General features: G+C 40.0%; 1 protein-coding gene across 1 annotated transcript in view; it reads right to left on the bottom strand.

The window, feature by feature from the left end:
- Positions 1-4,081: 4,081 nt before the first annotated feature.
- Positions 4,082-23,917, bottom strand: part of TTC17 (tetratricopeptide repeat domain 17) — a gene marked incomplete at its 5' end in the record, with an annotated part of 34,487 nt that continues 14,651 nt past the window's right edge. Inside the window, 9 exons of the mRNA XM_010015476.1 lie at positions 4,082-4,213; positions 6,395-6,538; positions 8,703-8,822; positions 10,461-10,544; positions 11,009-11,168; positions 11,501-11,621; positions 14,014-14,179; positions 14,794-15,047; positions 15,717-15,887. Of these exons, the coding sequence (XP_010013778.1) occupies positions 4,082-4,213; positions 6,395-6,538; positions 8,703-8,822; positions 10,461-10,544; positions 11,009-11,168; positions 11,501-11,621; positions 14,014-14,179; positions 14,794-15,047; positions 15,717-15,887 (1,352 nt within the window). The remainder of the gene's footprint in view (positions 4,214-6,394; positions 6,539-8,702; positions 8,823-10,460; positions 10,545-11,008; positions 11,169-11,500; positions 11,622-14,013; positions 14,180-14,793; positions 15,048-15,716; positions 15,888-23,917) is intronic.

The following is a 23,917-nucleotide window of genomic DNA, read 5'->3' as shown; positions in this document are numbered from 1 at the left end:
GAGGAGGGGAAATGCCTTGCCTGAAGTCATACAGGAGGACAGCAACAACGGGAGGAACGTTACTCTTCATGAAGCAGGTCTAAGTCCAGGAGGTCCTAAATTGCTGGCCAGACAAGTCCATGGCAGCTACCAGAAATCACAGGGAGCAAAAGCATCACAGTGCTGCAATAGAGCTAATACATACAAAGAGGTTATGGGAGGGTTGTTTGTTTTTAACCCTTTTCTTGTAGGAGGGAAGGAGGAAGGGTTAGAGAGTGGGAAAGGTGGTTGTGAGCTCCATCAGAAAACTTTTCTGGTTAGTGTTTTCAGTCTGTTATGAAAAGTGGCCATCATAGGTGATGCAAGGAGTCCACAAGCGATGGAAATTAAGATCCCAGCCTCCCCTGCATTGTAAAACCTGTGGTTTGAATGTGATGCTACGGTCACATCAGATGCTGATGTGGTATTCTGGGGTTTCATTTTTGTATGGCATGGATGCAGCCCTGACCAGTACAAGTATTCCACCAATGGTGAATCTAAGCCACCACTCCACAGACAAAAGTTGACTGATTTTCTTCCCCTAGTTTTTGCCCCCAGAAGCCCCTGCATGTCAGGAGCATGATGCTATATGCATTGAGACTTTTTTCCCCATTTATACTTCATTTCTAAGGAAAACAACCCTTTTTGGAAAATACAAGATTTTGCCATTTACCTATGGTTATGTCATCCCTAAATGAGACTACTTTGGCCATATATGTAGCAGAGCCAGTCAACAGGAAATGAGTTACTAAGTCTCATTATTAAAAGTCATATTGAAGTTCAGTTGGTCAAAAGTACCTCAACAGTCAATGGAAAGGAGCAGACAGTTCAAACACGCTGTACAGCAGGGAGGGGATCACCCTCTCAAGGTAATAATCCTTTCCATTTACTGAAGATAGAGCCTAGACAAGTACCTTAGCTTATTTAAAATATCTTAAATGGAAGGAGATGAATGTCATCCTTAAACAGATAGCTCATCCCACAGGGAATTGCACCTTTGCTCCATAAAACTCACCATCCTCCCTTTCAACACGCTGCCCAACTTGTCTTCTGTTCATCAGCTCAGCATAAGGACTTTTATCATTTGAACACAGCCAAACCACTCAAACACACCACTCTTCACATTTATACAGAGGGTTGAAGACATGGAGATGAGAAAGGGAAGTCTTCCATTCACCTTCTCCAAGGGCAGGGGCCAGAGTTCCCCAGTAGATTCATCAGTGGGTGAGATCTTTAGACATACACTCTATTGCAAGCATTAGGTCGAGTTTATGCTCTCAAGTAGATCTCTTTGCTGCTTTGCTTCAGTTTTACGTACTGTTTATGCAGTACATAAATAAAGAGGAATTACCTAAAACTTCTGAAAATACAGTGAAGAGGGAAGCTATTTTAACATTAGTTGCATGGCAGATGCAGCATACAGCAGCCAAGTAGCAAAGGAAGAGCTGTACATACAAATTTTATGAGAGTTAAGGCAGTACACACTCCCTTGAAGTACTTCACGAAGATTCAGGAACAAAAATTACATGAACTCAATTTACTGCAGTTTTCAAGAACCATTTGTAAGGTGCAAGTTCTCTGGAGAAACAAAGAGAGCAAGAGCAGCTCTTGGTGGCAATACCAACCTATGGTATGGTCATGCACATAAACATAGTTTCCCTGCTCTTTGCATGCAGTGCACCTTGCTGCATTGCCTAATAAGAAACACATGAATACTGCAGTAAGCAAGATGTAAACCAACATGAGTATTAACAGCTCATTTTAAGCACTCGTCAGTGCTGTCTATGAGCATAACCCCTGGTGATCCAAAAATGGTCTATTTTAATTCCATCTTTAGTCAAAGCCAAGGATGACCATCTGTGCTCTGCATATTGCTGCTTTAGGTTCTTAAGGACCAGCCTTACTGTTCACTTAAATCCTGGTATTTCCCATCATGGTATTTCCCATCATCAGCAAGACAGATGTAGTAGAAGAGTTGAGCATGTGGCAATCCCTTGATTTGACCCCATGATACATTAGGAAACCAAATAGTAAGGTGGATCCTTGGTACCAAGAGGAGTTTTTGCATATTACATTTTGAAACTAGTACAAGAAACGGAAGATTTACCAAACATATTTAAGTGACTCCAAAGTATTTATCAACCACTACGAAAGTCAAGCAGCTCAGTTAACAAAACTGAATAAAAGCAGCCACTCTGCACATTGCTTTACTTCAAGGAAAAGCCTTTGCTCTTCTTTCTCCCAGCTCATATGAAACTTCTTTCCATTTCCTTGTACCCACCTTGCCAGTTGCCCCTCCCACACCTCTAATATAAGAAATCTCTGCAATTCACTATCCCAGTCCATGATCCTAGCGGTGGTGCGTCAGACCTTCCAGAAAGTGATCTTTCTCTTAGAGTTAACACAGATACAGCTACGCCTGTCTCCAGTCAACAACATCCAGCCTTCAAGTAGCCTTGGGAAGGGAATAAAATTTGACACACTGTTGGCTCTGTTGACAAAAATTTATCACATTCCCCCATTTTTAATAAAAACCTACCCAACGGTAGCACTTGCTCATACCTCTGTCAGGCTTTTTAGATGAACAAAAATTACTTGCAATAAAAGAGAGGTAAAATTTGCATTCCAACTGCTCATCTTCAATTATATAGAAAAACATTCAGGATCCTTTTCCAAAGTAAAAAGTTACAGTATTGAAAAAAACTCTGTTGATGTCGTAGTTTCTACTGCTGCCACACTTGGTCTTAATTTGCAACCCTGAAAGAAGGGAAAGATTGGAAGTTCATAAACATTGTTAGTTCTTTAAAAGGATTCACTAGGCAGTGTGTTTAACACAAAAAGCTGGAGGGCAAGTTACATGGCAGCAGCTGATTGAGTTAACTTTCCCTAATTCCTTCTGCCATGGAAAAGGAATCTGGCACAGAGGTGCAGGGAATTTTCCACAACAGACAGAAAATCACTGTCTAATCAGGAATGTTAAAGGCTTTCCTACCTCCCCAGCTCTGTCTGCTCCTGAGGATCCCCAAGCCTAGACTCTTGCAACCGGCGCATGGAACACACTGGAGGAGAAGCTGGGATTTGTTCGTAAACAATTTATTTGATTTCAAATATGTGCCCTTGTTGTTTCATCACTGATGTCTGGAGAATCATGTCTTCCACCAACCACACACAGAACCGATTTGGAACTCTTCCACCTGACTTATTTGCTGATGATACCTTGACACCGCCTCCCTCCTCCTCCTCCTCGGGAGCTCAAAGTATAGCTCAGCGTGAGCATAAACTTGCACCTTATTCTTAAACAGCTAGAAATATAGTCAGCAAAGAATTAGTGAATCAGCCACTTGGGGAGGCAGAGGGCTATGAATACACAGACAAACATAGAACATCTTATTGGGATTTTTACCAATTCTCTTTTCTGCAAGGAAGATGAAAAACCACTTGGATTTCAGTGTCCTACTGTTCCCTCCTCCTCAGCCACCAACAGAAATAAACAATTCCAAAAATACTTGATGTTCCTAATGTTTTGGGTTGTTTGTTTTTTTTTTTACAAACATTTAAAATCCTGTCCCTCTCCTTCCAAAAAAGCAGGTGATATGTGGTATGGAGTGAACAAGACAGGACAAAGCATGAGTTTCACATGGATAAACTGCTGATTATCTCTTCTTACTATTTGGTATGGGTGTGTGCTTTGCATTTCCATTGAGATCAACTGTAAGACATGAAGCAGGTTACTTTGGATGCTGATGCCAATATGAGCATTAAGGAAAAACTAACAGTGCCAGGGTCCTGGTACAGGTGGTCATGGGCTCATGGAAGTTTCTTGGTTTAATTATTTACACGGATGTTTTCAAATTATGGTCTGTGAAATATATTTTCCAAAGATGTTCTTATATTTGAGAAAAACAACAACAACAACAAAAAAAAAGGAACCCTTGATCCAAATCCCATCTCTTTTTATAAGTCTTGTTAAAAATTTTGATTCCTCAATTTCTCTCAGCACACTCAAAAGCAGAATAGAGAGTAATGACATTTGTGTAAAAAACCAAGAGAAAGATGCTGATCTCTAAGGAGACCGTCGCTCTTTCTTCAGGATTAAATGACACTGAATAGTGTGGATTCGATTCTTTGCTGGGGCAAACTCCGGCTGAAGTTTTAGTGTTGATTCATACCATTTCATTGCCTTTTCAAACTCTTCCTGTAAAGAAAGAAAGGAGATTGCAAGGAGTCAGATTCTAAAAACACCAAACACACTTTCTTCTCCTTTCCTGTCATCAGTAGTTGAGTATGGTATGCACAAAAGCAACTGAACCTGTGGTTCTTCCCTTGCCCCCAAATAACTGTTATTTTCTTGGGTTAATGGCCCAATTCTCTGGAATCCATGGAAGGGAGTCAAATCACTGCTGAGCATTCAATGTTCTCACCATTTCCTTTTAAAGTGTAAAAGTCACTCTTTAAACAGGTTTCAGTCAGAACTTACACAGATCAAGGGTTTAAATTAATGGACAATGCAAAACCATCGACTTTGCTTAAAAGCCTTAAAAACCTTAAAAAGCATATAATAGCTAGACAATTTCAATTGAGAAACTGGACTCCAGAATGGTAGTAAGGAGCATCATGCTATAATAACATCTATTTTTATATAGTTGAAATCTATCTCATCCTGCTTTTTTATTAATTAGGAAAGCACACTAACATGCAACAGTATATGAAAAGGAAAAACAAGAGAGGAAAAGACCCAATGCATTTTTGGGTTTTTCAGTCACTTTCAGCACTGGTTTTGTTCTCTTAAGTTCCTTATCTCAGTGAATTTATTCGTACAGTAGAGATAATATTAATTTCTAGCAACATTATAAACGCTGACTAAATCACTCAGGGTTGTAAAGTCTTGCTCTTTCAAAAAGTGTATTTTAATACAGTTTCAATATAGAATTACATAGAAATCCCATATTAGTTTGTGGGAGCACTGACAGACAGCAATGAATACAACAATAAGATCTTTCCATTTTTAGATGTAATCATTTACATTTGCTGTGATCTGATACTACTATGATGTTCCTATAGGTTCTGACATCAATAGTTTCAATAGCATCCATCCCAAGTTCTCAGTCCTTAACACAGCCAACTGTTTCCCCTTTGTAAGACAGTTCACTGAGAAGTTTTGCAGATAAAGGAATGTTGGGCTCTACAATGCCATACTATTAATTAACATGACATCTACAATCTGTTGGTCAGTCAGCTCTCAAATGCAGCAGGTTAAAAATGATGTAAATAAACTAACTTGTCTTTATGTTAGTAGAATTTAATCCAGAAGATAAATTTTGTCTTGTTGCTACAGTCATTTCTTATAATGAATATGGGGCTTCATTGAGAAAACTCTTAGACCCAGGGAAAAAGAAGTTATCCTTAGGCACTGTGCTAACTTGAAAAGGATATTGGCAAGTCAAGCATCAAACTTCTACTTAACTTTTTTCAAGCAATTGTCAGAACACCTTAATAGAAAAAGTCATGCCTTGCTTCAGTTTGCTTCCACTGTGTGTTTGACAGCACTGTGCATTTCAACTCAGCCCTGATAGCCATAATACATGATTACCTGCCCAACTTGCCCTGTTATCTCTGTGATCCCCTCAACCGCGGGAGTAAAACATTAAAGACAAATCTGTGACAAGTGATGAAAACTGGCAGGGATACTTAGTAACATGTAATTGAAAACACTTTTGACACAGACATATATATCAACTATGTCTCAGTTTAACCGTGCCTCTTTTACCCTTCAAATATACTGGCCCTGTTAATGATGAGGATGAAAAACACAAGAACCAACTCAGCATCCATAAAAGGAACAAACATTTTGTGTTCAGAGTAAGCACTGAAAACTAAATTGCAGATTAGAATATATAGACAGTATGAAGAAATATGAGTTTAATTTGTACATCATTTTGGGCATTGATAATCCAGATGTTGAAATTAAACTTGCCTTGTGTTTGGTCACCGTAACAGTGAACCGGGTTTTTATTGTGCTAAGCAAAGCTCTTCAGGATAGAGACCCAATTTATCATTAATTTTCAGTATTATAAAAATACCCTGTGTTTATACAGGCAGCCAACCCAAATTACCAACTGTTTACTATGGTCTTAAAGCTTTGCAGACAGCATTCTGAAGCCAGCTTATAGAAATGTTTGCCTTCAAGTGTTAAATGATTAATAAGAGTAAAATGAGTAATAAGAGTTCTGTCATTCAAAAAATATTTTTCCTTGTTGATCCTACCCCAATTTCTTGAATGCTGCTCCTTCAAAATTATTTATGAGAATAAGATTAGTATCTTTCATATCTATATACTGTACCAAAGACAGATGTAAGTGGGTGACAGCACACTCACCATTGCTACGTAAACATTTGCCAGCGTGAAATGATTAACCACAAAGTGTGGTGCTATTTCCACTGCCATGGTAGCCACAATGATGGCATCATTCCAGAGTTTTGCGTTGTGGAAGATGTTTGCTAGGCTGATGAGTGGTACATCCTGGAAGAGAAGAGCAAGTGATAAGCAGTGAGGTTCTTTGCACTGAAACTGTCTCAGGATCAGCAAGACAAGCGGAAGACTCCACCACTTGGCCACTCTCACTTGGTTACTACCCACTTCACTATCTGGTGACTTTGAAAGTGATGAGCCAGGTTTATTCTACTATGAAAGGGCATTTGGACTTGGGTTATGAAGAAGAAAACCTCACCTACACACATCTGCTCACAATAGTGACAAACGCTACTGTGACACAGGTAACTCACAAAACTAACTCACTTAAATGTCCTAGGATGTGCATTATTTCAGATGATCTTACACTAGTTTTCTCCCCAAAGATAAGATGCATCCTCAAGAGACAAGAGAAGCTGTTTAGCTTGACCACATTTCTTCAGCTCTTGCATAAAAAGGGAAGGAATATGAACAAAAGGGGACAGCAGGGAAGTGAAAAGAGGGTTTGCAGCTGACACAGGTTTTTTTATCCTGCCTCTGCCACAGAATTCCTATATGATGCTGGGTACGAGTTAGAAATACATTTTCCCAGCTAGTCACTGATGGTATGGTTTTTATTTCCTGGATTTCCAGACTGTGACCTTGTCTGACTGACAAAACTATTGAGCCCTGGCAGCCATAACAGATCCTCTGAGAGCTGGGCTTCAAAGGACAAAATACTGTGGAAGAGCAAGTCTTAGGTGCCCTCAACAGGACAATAAACAATTCTGGATGTATTTGATCCCTGCCTCCTTGACCTCCACAAGGCAAGGAGTACCTTTGGTGGATAAGTCATTCATGTTTGCAAAGCAGATCTTATGGAAGTCACAATCCCAAAAGAAGCCCACAGGAAAATTAATTACCTTTTATTTACATGAGAAAAGGCAAGAGAGAGTAGCCAGAGTGCATAAAATCACAGAGGAGGATGAAACAAAGTTGTAAATAGCTGTTAATTCAGTGCTAACTCTCACTGAGTTCAAGCTGCAGCTGGATCTTTACAAACAAGATCCAAGGTTTTCTCTGGAGGCAGCTTCAGTATGGAGGGCACAACCAAGGCACAAATTTGGAGTCAGCCAGTCCCAAGGAACATTATATCACATTTCTAGAAAACAATATTACTAAACCATGATCTTGCCATCATGTAGTTTCCAATCCATGCACTGACCCTTACAAGTCACACAGCAAAGGGCTCCATTTCTGAGGAACCATTCCCAGTTCCATAGAAAGTCTGGAAAATAAGCAATAGCTTCTTGTGTTAGATCTTGGTTCCAACTTTGTTCTAAAAGGACAAGTGCCAAGAGACAGAATTATAGGAGACATAGGACATGCAGTGGGAATGTGAACTTCTTAGTTGAGGCATTTCTACTGTTAATGGCTAAATCCTCCTAATGATATGCTGAGAGTGTAAATTACTTTGTCTCCTGATTTTCAGAGAAGGATTTAAGAACAAGATTCAAAAAAGGAGTACACAGTTCACAGTGCTGCCCCACTTTGCTGGTCAGGTCCCAAAGTGAAATCTGCAATGTTGAGTGAGAAGCCAATATTGCATTTATGAGTTTGAAAGGGGGATCCTGGCACAGAAGAAAAGATGTTGTAATGTTCAGCATACCATGTGGCAAGGTGAAGGGTGCAAAGCACTTTAGTCAACTGAAACATTAACCAGAAGATTATGTCCAAAGTACTGCTTTTTGTGGAGGAAAGCACAAAGTCAGGCACTAGTGTCCAGCTGAGATTCACAGCTGAAATACTTAAGATTTAAGCATTTAAGTTATTCCTTTAGATATCACCTCCTCCCTCTTTGAAAGCATAACCAGAAAATATATTCCCCACATCTTAGAAGACTTGTCCAGTCAAAGGCTGATGAAGATTCCAAGTCCTACATAACAAGGGGAAGTTCAAGCCTGCATTGCCCAGAATGGTGTCAAACCCACTGACAAGCAGGAAATTCCACAGAACTTCTCTTGCAGTTGTCCTTTTCCTTCTCATTATTTTTCAGAAGAGACAGTCCACACTGAATATGTGGTGAAAGTCGTTAAGTCTTCACCACAACCAGCTCATATTTAATACATTACAGAAACTGATACACACAATATTGGTCTTAACAGTAGTTTGTGAAAGCCTTATAGTGACAAGCAAAACATAGTTTCATCTGAGTAGTGGGCACATGCATACACACCTTCATGTGATGGGGTGCATAGTGCAGTGCTTGCCGTAAGCAATCAATTGCCTTCTTTCCTTGGCCTTTCACTCTCCAGTAAAGAGCTGCCATGCTAGAGAGGACCCAAGAAGTCTGATTCTGGCAAAAGAAGAACACAAAAACCAGTTGTGTAAACACCTGTAGTGAAGTCTTCCTGTCTTTGACTCTTCCAATTTATTTGATCTATTGAGGTAGAGGGTGTTAGACTTAAAAACAGCATTAAACTATTTCAAAGCAGCAAAGAGTTTCTTATCTAACAGCATATATGCAATAGCCAGGTAAATGAGATTGCCAAATGATTGAGATTCAAAGTGTAACATCATTTTCTTAAGAAAGGAATAGCAGCTAAATAGCTTTAAACAGCAACAAAAGTTTCAGCAGCCACAACAGCTTCTAACCAGCTGTCTGATACTAAGCATCTAGATGTGTATACACATTACCCAACATAAAGCAACAAATTCAGCTAAGTTAGCTGATTGGGCTCTCTTTTCCCCTTTCTCTCTGGGAAAAGGAAGGATGCTCTGGGATGCAGCTCAGAGCAGAAGCCTGACAAGATTAGCTGATTAAGTTTGGTGCCTCAAGCTGGCTGACTCCCGTGTCACGTGTTAGAAAGGAAAATACTATGTGCTTGAATTCTGTGGACTCAGATACAGTAAATGAATGTTTATGCTCACATATGCAATTAGATAAGTAGCCATCTTGATTTGTTTGATTAGCTCTTGTGAATACTGAATGAGACTGGTAGACACAGGAACTGTATGGCATTTCCAACACAGCTAGCTCTACTGAGAACGCCTTTTCTGCTCTCAGCACTACATTTTCAGCTTATTTGGATAAAGCTTGCTGTCTGCAGGGGGAACTGTAGCACGTAAGAGAAACGGTTAGTATACATCTGAAGTACAAAGAAACTAAGTCCTGTAACATGAGCATAATATCTTTACTTTTTGAGAATGATAAATACATGCTTTAGTTTCAAAGCATAGTAAGATCCTCGGATGGCTTTTAGTAGAACAGGCTAAGGGCGCCAAATGGTTTTGGCTGAGCGCTCTTTTCTATAGTAGCTTGGCATATCCTCCCCACTACCTGTAAACATATAACAACAATCCCCATACCCTTATCTACCTTGTAGATCCTGAGAAAATTGTGTCTCTGATCATCTCCTCCCAAGGCCCTCAGCTGAGGTCCTTAACAGCCTTAACCTAACTTGGAAGCTGGGCTTTCTCTGGAGAGCACAGGCAGTGTAGTCTTGCACATGGTGTCATACCTCTACCTGAACACATCTGACACTTCAGCCCAACACTGCATAAGGTAAAAGGAAGTAAAAAGTAAAAGCTGTCTGACCACTGCATGCCAGGAGCGTGACGGGATAGCTGAAACTTTGCACAAGCTCCAAGTCAATGCAGCATAGAAAGAAAGAAAGAGGATGGCTGAGAACCATTGCAATAGTTTAATATATATTCACATACTGCTCACTACAGGGCTGGAAACCCCAGGAAATTTAACAAGCTTAACTTTTACTAGAGAGCTATGCAAAACACTTGACAGTTTAAGCACAGGATATAGCTCAACAAAATACCTGTGAGAGCATTACAGCTTCTGAATAGACACAAATCCCTAGTCCAAGTACTAATACATTGCTTGACTGGGATTTCAGACAAATGGTTCAGGACTGGATTGACCACTACGTCAGTCATGAGCAGCAAGCCCAGATTTCTCATTTTTCTCATTCACACATACCTTTTCCAAAGCTTTGGCTATTCGAGTACCAACTTGTTCTAATGACTGCGGGGAGTACTGGTCTTTGCCAAGATTCTGTAGCACCTGTGGAAGAGGAAGAACAAGTGCTCAGATGCTGGAACGTGGTAAGAGATGTCCCTCACTTGTTGGTTGCTTATTTCCCCAGCCTTTTACAAATACTGTAACCTGTCCCAACTTAAACATCCCTGTGTATCTTGAGTTAATCTTATCTGTATTATCACACTGTATTATAACTCCATGGCACTGAATACTAAGAATACTGGAAGTTTTATGTATGCTCAGTTGGACTTTTCTTCCACTAGTTCATCCATCAAGACTTATAAAGACACAAACAGTGTTTCAGGATTTCCCTGAGGCCAGATCATAGATGACTGGGAAAATACAGCTTTCAGCCTGCACTGGTTTTGGTTTTATCCAGGCATTCACACACTGAAGGTCACTTTTGGAGACAGGGCACTGAGCTAAATGCACCTTGAATCTGCCATGGTATGGCCATTTTTGTGTGACAGCCTTCAACTCTGACATACCTCTTTCAGTTGACTTTCTCCAGTGTAATGCAAACTGGCCCGACTAGAGACACCTTGTAAGTGGTCCAAAGTGTGCATGCTGGCTGGTAGATTTGGGTTACAGAGGGGTTCCATGGCTGGTTCTTGCAGCTGTGTGGCAAAATCAATGTGCTCTGTAATGCTACAAAGGTCATAAAACAAGCTGAATCAGTCAGAAGAAGAAAACAGAAGAGTCATTACAAAGTTCTCTAGTGAGTGTAAATTGCCCAGAACCTGGCAGAGTATCATTTGAGTAGCTCCAGAAGTAAGAGAAACTGGATTTTTTGTCTGTACTTCCACTTTCCTTTGCAAGTCTATTGATGAAATACCACGTTTCCAAACTTCTTCGAAATCCTGGCAGTTCTTTCTTACTTTAAAGAATACTAAAGTCTTCAGTTTATGCACACTGATGGCCATATAAGTGTCTTGCTTTGTGGGAGTAGCTTATTGAAGGTTCATATACAAGATACTTACTCAATGTTTTTAGCAGAAACAGCAAGCCATGTGCTGGCTACAGTTGTAAGCTCTACCCTACGGAGTTTCAGGCATTCATCAGGACTTGGCCAGCCAAGGCTACGATAGTCACGTCTTTTTCCTTAAGAAAGGAAAAAAATATATAGAGAAGAAACTGTCTGGAAGCAGAAGGACATTCTACTTCACTACAGTGATTTACAAAATACAGCAGTGGATACATTCCCTATGGTATAAAAGTCATGGTCCTGCAGTCAGATTTCTTTAGGAACATTCCTGAACCTAAATGGACTGACTGGAACTGGTGGGATCCAAAGACAGGACTGGATCCTACACAAGACAGATTAGGAGGTGGAGGTTTAAATATCATTTCATTACACTTTTTCAACAGCTACAGATTAAGAACATTTGCCACTCTTGTTTACAGGCAATGTCTTTACTTAAATGTCCTTAAAGAAGGTTCATAACTGAGTCATCATTTATGTTCTACAGCTATGGTAAAAACTAATAAAAGCTGATTGCTCCATCTTCTGACAACCCCAGGTGAAAAATACTGCCATTTCTTTTCAATGAATATTAAGACAGACAGTGGCTTTTTCTGCATTATTACACTCAAGATAGCAACACTTCTGAAACTATTAGGCAACTACACTTCAGTCCTCCCGTTCTGTAGAGAAGTTAACCAAGGCAGGGAAAGGTTAAATAACTTGCTTTACATTAACAAATAGATCACTGGGAGAGACAAGAACCTAATCTTTACATTTGAACAAAATCCTACTGCAATCTTTCCCTTACATTTGGTGGATACTGTACCAAGTCCTAGGAATCCAGCTTGTGTTAACTGTTAGGAAACATTTTCCTCTCATTTGAGAAACATCCAACTGTTTGAAATGTAAGGGAAACTCATTGTAGACGTAAATTTGCACAGTGGGAAGCCAAGTTTAACAACGTGCCAGTCTATTGCACCAGCTATGTAGACAGTATTTCAATAGTTATTTCTAGTTACCTGAAATTTTGCCCATTTGGATGCAAATCCTATTTCCCATCCAAGGCGTAGTAAAGTGCTTCACCATAATTTTGTAAAGTAATGAGTAAGTCTGTAAGACCATGTCTTTCATAAAGTATTCTGATTAAAGGAAAATTAGCTTTGAGAAACACTGGGAACTTCAGAGGGGAATGATCAGTTCTTATCACCACCACTGTGATCTATCTGCTTGTGAGTTCTGATCTGCACAAACAGCAAAAGATAGTAAGAGGTATGGAAATGCTACACAGAGACAGTTCAGTAGTCAAACACAGGACAGCTACCATCATTTCCCTGTTCTGTGAGGAACAACCCAGGTGCCCTCCAATGTAATTCAAAAAGGATGCCAGCAGAGTCTGCCTCACAGGAGTGTTAGGAAGATAACTGCTTTACAACTGAGGGATGCTATGTAATTAAGCCACAAAAGTAGCTCAGAGGGAGAGAAGATACACTGAGGAAAGGACAAGTGTGTGCTCACAAATGATGGTTCGTTTTCATGTAATTCCTCTCCCCTGTTTATATATTTCATTCCATAACTTACATTTGACAGTTGCTAAAAAAGGAGCTTGTTAAAGATTTAACGTAAAAGCCTTCAAAATGTGAAATCACTTTCCAGGTCATCAAATCGTCAAGGACTAAAACGTACTGGAGAACACACCTTTGCTTACTTCTCAGCCTTATGACATTAAGATTTTAGCTCCACTGAAATTAACGTAAGACAAAATGTACAAGGGCCAATTACTTTGGTTCTCCTCTTTGGCCTCATTAGGTTCCAGCAACATTAAATTTCATCCCATGCAATCATGTGCTGATGATTTCTGTCCACCTGAATGCAGCAGTGGAACCAGCTTGCACCTGATAAATAGACTACTCTCCAATTCCTCTTACTCAACTAGCAGAAGCTCCACCTCTCTTTCCAAACCTCCTCATCTATGTTGCTGCAAAACTCTACTCTTCTGGAGCTTGAGCCTTTTGGAAGACAGGCTCTAAGTTTTCTCTTCTATCATCACCAAACCAATTACAACAGAACACTTAATTTTTAAGATGTATTTTGTTTTTATTAGATCAAGCTTTCTGTGTTTTGTTTTTGAGTTGTGTCTTATGTTTAGTCAGTAATCAATTCAAGCTCTCATCCTGCATTTGTCCCTCAAGAGGCGTGTCTCATCTAACAAACTAACTTCTCTGCCTGCTCACCCCCTCTCTGCTTTACTACTTCTATAGCTACCTCTTTCATTTTCCACTCCTATCACCTCATCCCCTGAAGATCTGGGAATTAACTAGAAAGTTTTCATTCAGGAGACAAAGTTATGCTGCACTTCATGCTACAGGTGTAGATGGAAGAGAATTCATCCAGAAGGCGTATTTCACTACATAGTCTTTGTGACACATACTTATGGTAATAAACCAGTGTAATATAAAAGCTGCAGAGGAAATAAACCATACTAATACAAAAGCTGCAAATGAGTTGCTTTATCTAGAATCAGCAGGTTACCTATTGGTCCAGGAGAAGGTATCTTTGGTCCACTGATCTCCAGGGCAGCTTGGTAGAAGTTTTCATTGTCTCCATTAGTCCCTTCTTCCCCATGTCTCCCAACTGGCTCCTGGAGATCCAAGCTTTCAGCTTTTGGTTTCTTTAAGCGTTTGACCTGAAAAGTGATCTGCCAAGAGAACAGTATTAGCAAGGTTAACAGTATGAAACACCATGAACATTGTCAGCTCCAGTACACTACTTGTTTTAGCCCAAAGATTCAATTTCAAAGATGTTAAAGATGAGATCTTTCTCTCTCTCCATCCCACTTTCACTGCATCGTACTATGCAAAAAAAGTACACAACTCCAAATCTCCAACACAGGAGAAAACCGATCTACCTGTTCAGAACTGAAAGGCATTTTTCATTATGTATTTTGTTTGCAATGTGATCGTAACAGGAATTTCATTTTCTCATGCTAGCTAGAACTTTTGCTTAGAAACTTTCCTCCTTTGCAACTGTGAGCAAGAAGTTTGAGGGCACCCAGCATCATTTAACACCTAAGCTCTTGCTTCTGATGAAACCAAGACTTTTAATGTCAGGTTTAGTGATGCAGAGGCCCTTCCTTTAGAAGATGGACTGAAACTACTCATTCATTTCACAGAGGCCATGAACCAGCTCTTTTAGGCCCATAGGGTAGTTCCTATATATATTCCAGTGTTAAACCCTCTGACCTGTCCTCATCTTTCTCTCCTCCACAATAGTAAGTTGATACAAGACTTAAGTAAACTCATTCAAACTTACCCATTCAGCTTCATCATCATCATCACCACAGTCTCCAAAACAGGAGCTAGCCAGTCCGTCCTGAGATCCCTTCTTTAGGACCCGGATTCCCTGCAAGTCCATTCGACGACCTTTCACCTCCAGTGCCCCTTCAAAAGCTTCCTGAGGCCAAGAATTTTCAAACTCATCCACCAAAGCCAGCATCTCTTCAGACATCTGATCATCTTCTAAACCCTCCATCCCTTCTGAACCATTGCTTTCTGCAGTGACTGTGTCTAAGAGGAAATACCATAAAAACTTCAAACATTCTCTCCTGGTACTTCCAAAAATCAGATAAGAAAAGATCTTTTTTCTGTGAGCTGACTCTTCCACTTGCACGAACCAAGTATCACTGACTGCTCACCGCATGCTTCAAATGGAGAGGGGGGCTGGAGAATGCAGATTCCCCTGTTACAAATAAGCATCATCTGTGGCTTCAAAATCAGTGTCTCTAAACCACTTTCATCAGTTTCCTTTCCAAACCAGAATTCTGCCTGCTTGAGGGAGTAAACAGGTAGTGTCTTCTCTATATATATGCATTAAACACTGAGTAAAGCTCTCTCTACCTTAACCATAGACACTGGTTTTATTCCCTTCTGTCCGGCACAGCTGACACAGAATTCACTGACGTACAACCAACCTCTGTTTGTAGACTCTTGCAAAAACCTACATCCTTTAGCTTGGAAAATGTCTAAACCTTATTTTATTTGTTTTATTGAATGCATTTTGATGTTAAGCTTGGAAAAGAACAACAGTGAGCAGAATAAAACTGGTTTTAAGGGTTATTTATCGCTTTACAGCCAGACGAGGGGGAAATGTAGCTTCTTGGAGGAAGGAAGACAGCTCTACTGAAAAATCTGGAACCCAATTCATTTGCCAGCATTGATTTTGTAAGGTTGACTTACTCTCCAGTCTCAAGAAGGAGGGATCCCTTGCTGAACTCTGAGTAAGGACTTCTGGATCTTCTGTACCTCCCTCAGAGTGTCCTTCTGCCACTGCAGTAACTGACTCATAGTGGTCTTCAAAGTATTTCTCTTTGTCGTGACTGCCATCTGGATTCTTCCCGTGACAGTGGCCTGAAAGAGAGAAATTCACTGATAGGCTATGTAAGACTGCTCCTCCTGGATACAAGCACAGAAGCGGTACTGCAGAAGCTACAGTCTTCTAGTGCTCTATGTATGGATTAACAGAATAATTCTAGAAGGTATCACAGACTTCATCCAGTCATTAAAGAGCTGATGTGCCTCTTGGCAAAGCAGATCACCCAAAACAGTTACAGGAATCTATGTTATTAGGTATACACAATGAACTGCTAATGAAAGAAGAGACAGTTATCTTTTGAGGGAAGGTTACACAGTACATAAGAAATGACTGTGTGCTGGTAGCCACTCCAATGAGCATTCCCAAGACATATTTTTAGTGACAATGCACCACATGTGGGGGTTGCCTGCCATATGAACTTCCCTTAGACACCATAATGCTCCCATGCACAAGAAAAAGGGCCAGGGCAGACTCACATGGGATTGCCAGGCTCTGACCTTCTGTGCCAGCAACAGACAGTATGTAGGTAAGACTAGCTCATTAAGTAGACAGACAAAAGCTACAAGTATTAATCTGTGCCAAAACCCAGTTTATTCAGCTGAAAATGTAACATCTATAATTTTGCAGTCAGGTTCCACCAAATGCAAAGATCTAGGAATAACACTGGACAAAGCCAAATGCAGAGCCACTAATGAGCAGATAAAAAACCCCAAAAGTGCAAACTTGCAACACAAGCCTTTGAGCATCCTTCAGTGAGATACTGTTAAGCTTTCAGAGAGTTTCAAGGGTAACCACCTGCAACTTCGTGGCAATATTTTTGATCCAAAATACATTTTAACTAAAGATCCAGGATCTTGTAACAATAATTATGTGCCAGTCTTCCAGGGCATGAGAGGTTCAGAGAGCTGCTGCCCTGGCTGACCCCCAGAGCTGCAGAGGTAAGAGACAGGATTCTCCGTATGTGGAGAGGCTGCCCCAAATCCCACTGTACAGCTACGGGGCTGAGACATGGACCAGGGTACCTGCCTCTTATCACATGGGAAGCCTGTCCCCACAGAGAAAAACATATTCTGTGTATACAGCTGCTGCTATCAAACCTTTCTTCCAATCACTTGTGAGTGAAAATAGCATACATACACAAATGAATTAAGAAGCACACAGTGAATCAAAGAAAGCTTAAATTAAATGCAAGATTCTCAAGTATGTTCCCCATTCTACCCTCATGAATGCAAATTGTATTTCTCCATGCATATGAAAAGCATTATTTTTTTCAACTGGCAGCATAAAATATGAGAATGTGAAGAAATAAGATCAGTGACTCCTTTCTTCTCCACGCAGTGATCCTGTGTTACAAAAGAATACTTTTAAGTCTTACTCTTATCAGGCCAGCAGGATAAGAGAATGGTTATAACTCTCGTGTAAGGATAGCCTGGTCCACACCCCTTCTCAGCAAAGTGAAACCATAGCTTTCATTGAATCACAAAATAGTTTGCATTGGAAAGGACCTTAAAATCATGCAGTTCCAACCCCCTGCCATAGGGGCAGGGACACCTCACCCTAGACCATGTCACCCCAGGCTCTGTCCAACCTGGCCTTGAACACTGCCAGGGATGGAGCATTTACCACTTCTCTGGGCAACTTGTTCCAGTGCCTCAGCACCCTCACAGTAAAGAACTTCCTCCTTATAGCTAACCTGAACTTCCTGCTGTATGCTCTCTACTTTTGCATCTGTGAATGCTCAGGTGGCATCTTTGGAGGAGAAACAGAACAGTATTTTCTGGGAGTGTGATGGTGTCACCAAAAATCAAAAAACCTATAATCATAAACCCTCTGAGGAAACTATTTCTTGCCCTACCTTTTCTGCCGTACAGAAAAGAAGTCAAACGATGTTATATTACAAGTAAATATGTAAACCAGAAGCAGTTAACTTCATACACTCTTCTGAGTTAGAAGTTATGCTCTGCCTTTCCTACTCTATCAGTCATCGACTCTTTCTTTAATCCCCCACTTCCTCCATGCTGTCAATAAAAAATTAATTGGTTTCATTAAAATAAACAAAAAAATCACTTCAATATATGGACATCCTCATGTTTAATTTAGGAGAAATGGTGTGCACAGAACCCTCAAGCTGAAACTAGTCCCCCTGCCCACCACCAGACCAGCCTGATTTTGATGCAAGTCAGGTGCTTCTCAGTAAAGCGATGACCACAACTCCCTTTGCTGAAGGTCAACTCATCATTTGTGTAAAGAACAAAAGCAAAGGGGCTGAAAAAGAGATGACTGCTTTTAATTGAAATAAAACCACCAAAAAGAGAGGAAAAAGCAGAAGGAAAAATAACCCACAAACACGACGACACTTAAAATTCTACTTAAGAGGAACTCTGTTAATATTAATTTAGAAACACTGGCAGCCAAAACCAGACTTGATGAGCACCGGCTTTCTTGGGATCTGAGAGCTGCTATATATAGAAACCTAAGTGGCCTCATTTTTTCAAATTGCTGCTTTCAGTTGTCTGTCGTCACTGGAGAGGAAAAAAAAAGCTGGTTGAAAAACCAGGGGAAGATCTGTGATGAGCATAGCATGAAGCTGGTGGCACTGAAAGACTTGCAAGAACGAACTTCACAGCTTCCATCAGTCAGATGCCTGAAGACCAGCAGGGAAGAGTGCGAGTCCAGCAAGGAAGCAGCACAGGCCCAGACTCCAAGCACATTCACTGGCTGTAGAACAGGAGTTGTATCACTGCAATACGTAGAGCACCGTAGCTGTGTGAAGGACAGAAGCGACTGCCACCCCATGGTCAGCTATGTATTACTAACATTGCACATATATTCTGGTTATCTAAATAAGCACATGTAAATTTGAGGTGTGAAGTCCCCACGCAGTGATATTGCAGCTACAAAACTTGAAGTCCTAAAATTACTTCGTAATACTTGATCAATTCAGCTTACTCCATCCTGAAAACTTATTACAGAAGGAGCACTTTCGTGCTCATTCAATTTTCTGAGAGCAGCTTGATGTTGCCACTTTTCCTATTGATTCTGCAAAACTAAGAAACAGAGAAGTAGATCAGAGTCTACCCTACCCTCTGATTATGAGACCTGATTACTATGTTCCAGGCAGTGAAACAAAGATGCTATAGAGATGACACAAAACAAGCATGTGGGTCTTCATTCAAGTGATGGAATAACGCAAACAACTAGTCTGATTGTGTCAGGTTAATGTAGAAATCGGGAGGGAAAGAAAGAGAATAGAACCATAGAATGGTTTGGGTTGGAAGGGACCTTCAAGCTCATCCAGTTCCAACCCCCTGCCACAGGCAGGGACACCTTCCACTAGAGTAGGTTGCTCCAAGCCCCTGTGTCCAACCTGGCCTTGAACACTGCCAGGGATGGGGCAGCCACAGCTTCTCTGGGCACCCTGTGCCAGTGTCCTAAATTATTAAGCAAATCCACTAGAGGGAAAAGACAAATACAGGCTCTAAACTGAGACCTTGGAGATTAAAAGCAGAACACAGTGTTGTATATTAAAGGTCTCTATTTCTCACATTGTTCTGGTTTGTAATTTTTTGGGGCCAATGTGAATGCACTTGTACAGGACTAGCACAACATGCATTTTAAATACAGAAAAGATCTGCTAGACCATTCATCCCACCTAATATTAACCATCTTTTTGATTTTCAGTACCCTTCTCAAATGTCATCCAAGCTGTGGTTCCTACTGCAGTTGGTAGGGCTAAAAAACCCCAAACAAAAAGTCAGACTTCAATTCTTGTTTAGGAATTGCATGATTCCAAACTCTTAAGTTGAAAGCCACTTCACGTAAGGAAAGAAACACCCAGCGTTGACATCTGTAGCAAGGAAGGAGAAATAGTAGGAAGGAGAAATGATGCAGTAACTGATACTGAAGAAGGGGTAACATTTATTCTGAACCATACTTTATATTGCCACATTTCTCAAAAAAGTCACACCTGGAAGCAATCATGAACTTCCACAATTACATATATTACATATATTTATATACATTTTTCTGGTACTACATGGGGTTTTTTCTTTGTTTGATTAAGAGCAAACTTCTGTCAATTTAGGTGACTCCAGACCCTTACACTGAAAGCTGCTGACCTAAAGCAAGGAAAGAAACATGAAAAGTATGGAAAAGAGGAAAGATGAGCAAACAGCATCCTCAATGTATCACATGGAAGTGCTGTACCTTAATGAAGGTCTTAAAAGTAATCAAACTTCGCCATTAAAGAGGGCATTGATTGTTTTAGAACTCTAAATGAACTGCCACTGCAGCTCTTTGTGTCTTGTGGTACATCTGGCAGAGAGAATGAGGCCTCACTAAATATTGTCACTGTTTGATTCCTATATACCAACTTAAGATGGATGATCTGGTGTCATCAACAGCATTAGAAATCAAAAGTAAAATTATCTCCAAGTGTCTTGGGTCAGCACAAAGTTTTTCCTGACTTTTCCTTCTTTCTTTGTCAGTGCAGAGCTTGTGAAACACAGCATTCCTAACTCTACCATCTATGTTCCAACATAATAGGAGTAAGGAATCACTGGCTCCTAACATCTTATGAAGAGACAAACTAATTTCCTTAAATTTTTTGGAACACACTTAGAAATCATGACAGCAGAATAATGCCTCAAAATTAAAAGTCAAGTCATTTAAAATTTATGTACTGCTATTTTTCATACCACTTGGAATAAGCAGAGCTGGATTTCTCTTGAATGATTACAAAAGTCAAGTGACTATTGCTGCAGTCAGTGACTTGCATTAGGTTACACAAAATGCAAGTTATCTGGAGATGAGTGTCACTTAAATGATGTGCCCCTTTGCATTTAAACAATGCAAAGAGAGAACTCTACTTAATACAGATGGAAGTCAGACTAATACCCAAATTGTCAAAGCACAGAACAGACTGAAACCAACCTGATAACAGGAGTTAACTCCATACTTTTTTGATGCAAGCTCAAAACTGGTATTCCCCACAGTGAAACTGAGTAAAGGCAGTTCTCTTTTTTAATAGCATGAATGACATGTCACTGATCTTAATGGAAATAGGCTTTAATCTCTGCATGCTCACAAAAGGTCTCATCTACAGACATTTCTGGAGCAGGATATCAATAAGCTGTCTTCTTTTTTGCTAGTCACTGCTTACACAGATGCAGAGAGACTCGAGTCAAAGGGGTTGGTACCTTACCATCTTACACATGAAAATGCATAACAACGCTGCTCTTTGGTCATGTGAAAACTTTAGGGGTGCTCACAGCTTGAGTGACACTTCAGATGTAGAATTATCCATTATAGAAATTAAACTGAAGCCCAGCATATTGTCACTTTCATAGATCAGGTCTTGTCTGCTGCTTCATGTCACGTGCAATATAACTCACCAGAGTTCACAAGAATAGTCTGGAACGAATGAACTCACCTACCAGAACCCTGGGATCTCAGTCATCAAAATTTGGGCCAAATTAGTAGAACTGTCTTACTTTCTGCACCATGGTGACTTCACTGCAATATGACATTAACAAGCCAGGGGAGTGTTATGGGCAAGTGCTCTTTGAGAGACCGTCCTTCAAACAACATCTAAAACATGAGGTATGACTTTCATGGCGATGTTAAAACACTGCATACCCGAATTACCTTGATGTTTCAAGGCAAACATGATAATTTCCTAAAGATCTTGTGAGCCATTAAAAGCAACCATATTATTCCAGTCACATACGACCAGATATTTGACTGCAAAACATTTGTTAAGGGGAAAAAAAAATCCATGCCAGTTATTTTGAGATGAGTATTAAAAGCAATAGGATGAGCAGTAACTAGAGACGAGACCTATCTTTAGCAGCTAGTGCTGCTCTGCTCACCTTAATTATAAATGAACACTGTTCTATTAAGATGCAGCTCTAAAATTCATGCATTCCTTTTCTTACTGTTTTCCTGGAAAAAACACATATTTTTACTTCAAAATGAATCCCATGATTGAGCTCTGAAGGCAAGAAACTGCAAAGTACTTATGGCTGAACAGGATTATCACCAAAAACATTACAGAAAGGTCACAAGCCATAACTGCTGCAAGACAGCACTGTGCTCCAGAAGCAATACCAAAGAAAAATTGATGCTTTCTGCACACATAAGCATAAAAGAATATGTAACCACAGAGGTATCAGTTCATTTGTAGTGAAAAATTATCAACAAAGAGACAAGTGGAGCAGAGAAGTAACTGGAGAAGAAAAGCTCCTAATTACAATTACCCGGTTATGCAATACTGACCTGTGAATGTTTGATGGGTCCATATTTAACCGAAGAGAAATACACAAGTCCTAGTATTCACTGTGCACTATAGGACCCAAGAAAGATACAAAACAGATGGGCAAGTTGTATCTGCAGCAGCATAAAATTGTCTGTAGCCTTGTCACAGACTCGAAAAGCCCAACAGTCCACCCAGCAGTCAGTCTTGCTCTCTCTAAACCCAAAAGCATCACTGCTGATCTCAACAAGGCATGACCAGGCTCCAGAACAGTAACACACGTGTACCTCCAGTACCTTTTACAGTTGTAATATCCTGAATAAATCACTAAAAAAACATATCCACTACCCACATATCATCATAGCTACTATTCTGGAATAATGAAGAACAGATAACAAGAAGTTATTCTAAGATAGTAAGTTCCTTCTCTGGTCATAGAATTATAGAATGGTTTGGGTTGGAAAGGACCTTAAGATCATCTAGTTCCAACCCTCCTGCCATGAGCAGGGACACCTTCCACTAGACCATGTTACCAAGGCTCTGTCCAGCCTGGCCTTGAACACTGCCAGGGATGGAGCATTTACCACTTCTTTGGACAACCTGTGCCAGCGCCTCAGCACCCTCACAGTGAAGAACTTCTTCCTTGTATCTAACCCGAACTTCCCCTGTTTCAGTTTAAACCCATTACCCCTTGTCCTATCACTACAGTCCCTGATGGTCAAGTATTTCAAGTTAAGTACCAACATGAGTAATGGCAGAGAAGGATGAGTGTAGTACCCAAAATTCAGACTAAGTTTTGATGTGTTTTCTCCCCACACAGAAACAATGTTCATTTTTAGCTTTTCCTTTAATATAAATTCTCCTTTGCAACACTGGAAGTTACAGGACAAAAATAAACATTTTCAAAGACCAGGACATTCTGTTAACTGAAAAATAAAAGCTAAGTATAGAAAACAAATAAGGAAAAGCAATATAAAGTATTTTAGAAGTTCATTTTCATAGATTCCTACCTCTTCTCTAAATTCCTCCCTTAGATGAGAGGTCAGTGGCACTTCTTCAAAGATAATGAGGGGCATGCTCAAAATCGAGCAGTAAGAAGAGCGTGCTACATAACAAGCTTTGGTTTGATGCATAGCAAATAGGATTATGATTTATGTGGTCAAAGACTCAGGCACACAAAAGGAAGAATACAAGAGTTGGTTCTTTTTTATTATTTATTCCAACGACAGGTTTTCAATTAAGAGGATTATTTAGTAAAACAACTGTTCTCACTCACAGGGAAATAGTTTTTAAATCTAATTTGTAGCCAAAAGATGCCTTTAAATTGGCTTAGCTACAGATTTAAAGATTACCTATTTGTCTCATTACAGCAGTTCTGATTAAACCTTTCAAAATGTACAAATGCCAACAATACATAACCAGATTTCTTGTTCATACTAAGTGAAATACCTCACCATTGCGTAACACACCAGTCCCTGATGAACAGACACACAAACTCTCCTTATGAAATATAAAGCAGTGATAAATAAAACATGGGAAAAAATTTAAAGAAGAAGCCAAATCTATTTAAATTAGAACATGATGTAGTTTAATAGGAAACATGCATGCTAAACATCTTGAAGAATTCAGTAGGCTACTTGATAACAGAGTAGAAAATGTCAACCCACCCTCCCAACACCTCTTCCATAGTTAAAAACAGGGAGGGCAAAATCAAAGAGATTGACTACCTAAAGCTTTCACTCTCTTCCTTCCTCAAGATCCAATAAAATAGGAGCTTGTTTGGTTTTTATGACATGCATGTAGAAGCAAAGC

The sequence above is a fragment of the Nestor notabilis genome, unplaced genomic scaffold (genome assembly GCF_000696875.1).
Source record: "Nestor notabilis isolate BGI_N333 unplaced genomic scaffold, ASM69687v1 scaffold8915, whole genome shotgun sequence".
Lineage (NCBI taxonomy): Eukaryota > Metazoa > Chordata > Aves > Psittaciformes > Psittacidae > Nestor > Nestor notabilis.
Note: the sequence above shows the minus strand (reverse complement) of the source record. Positions and strands in the feature narration are given on the sequence as shown.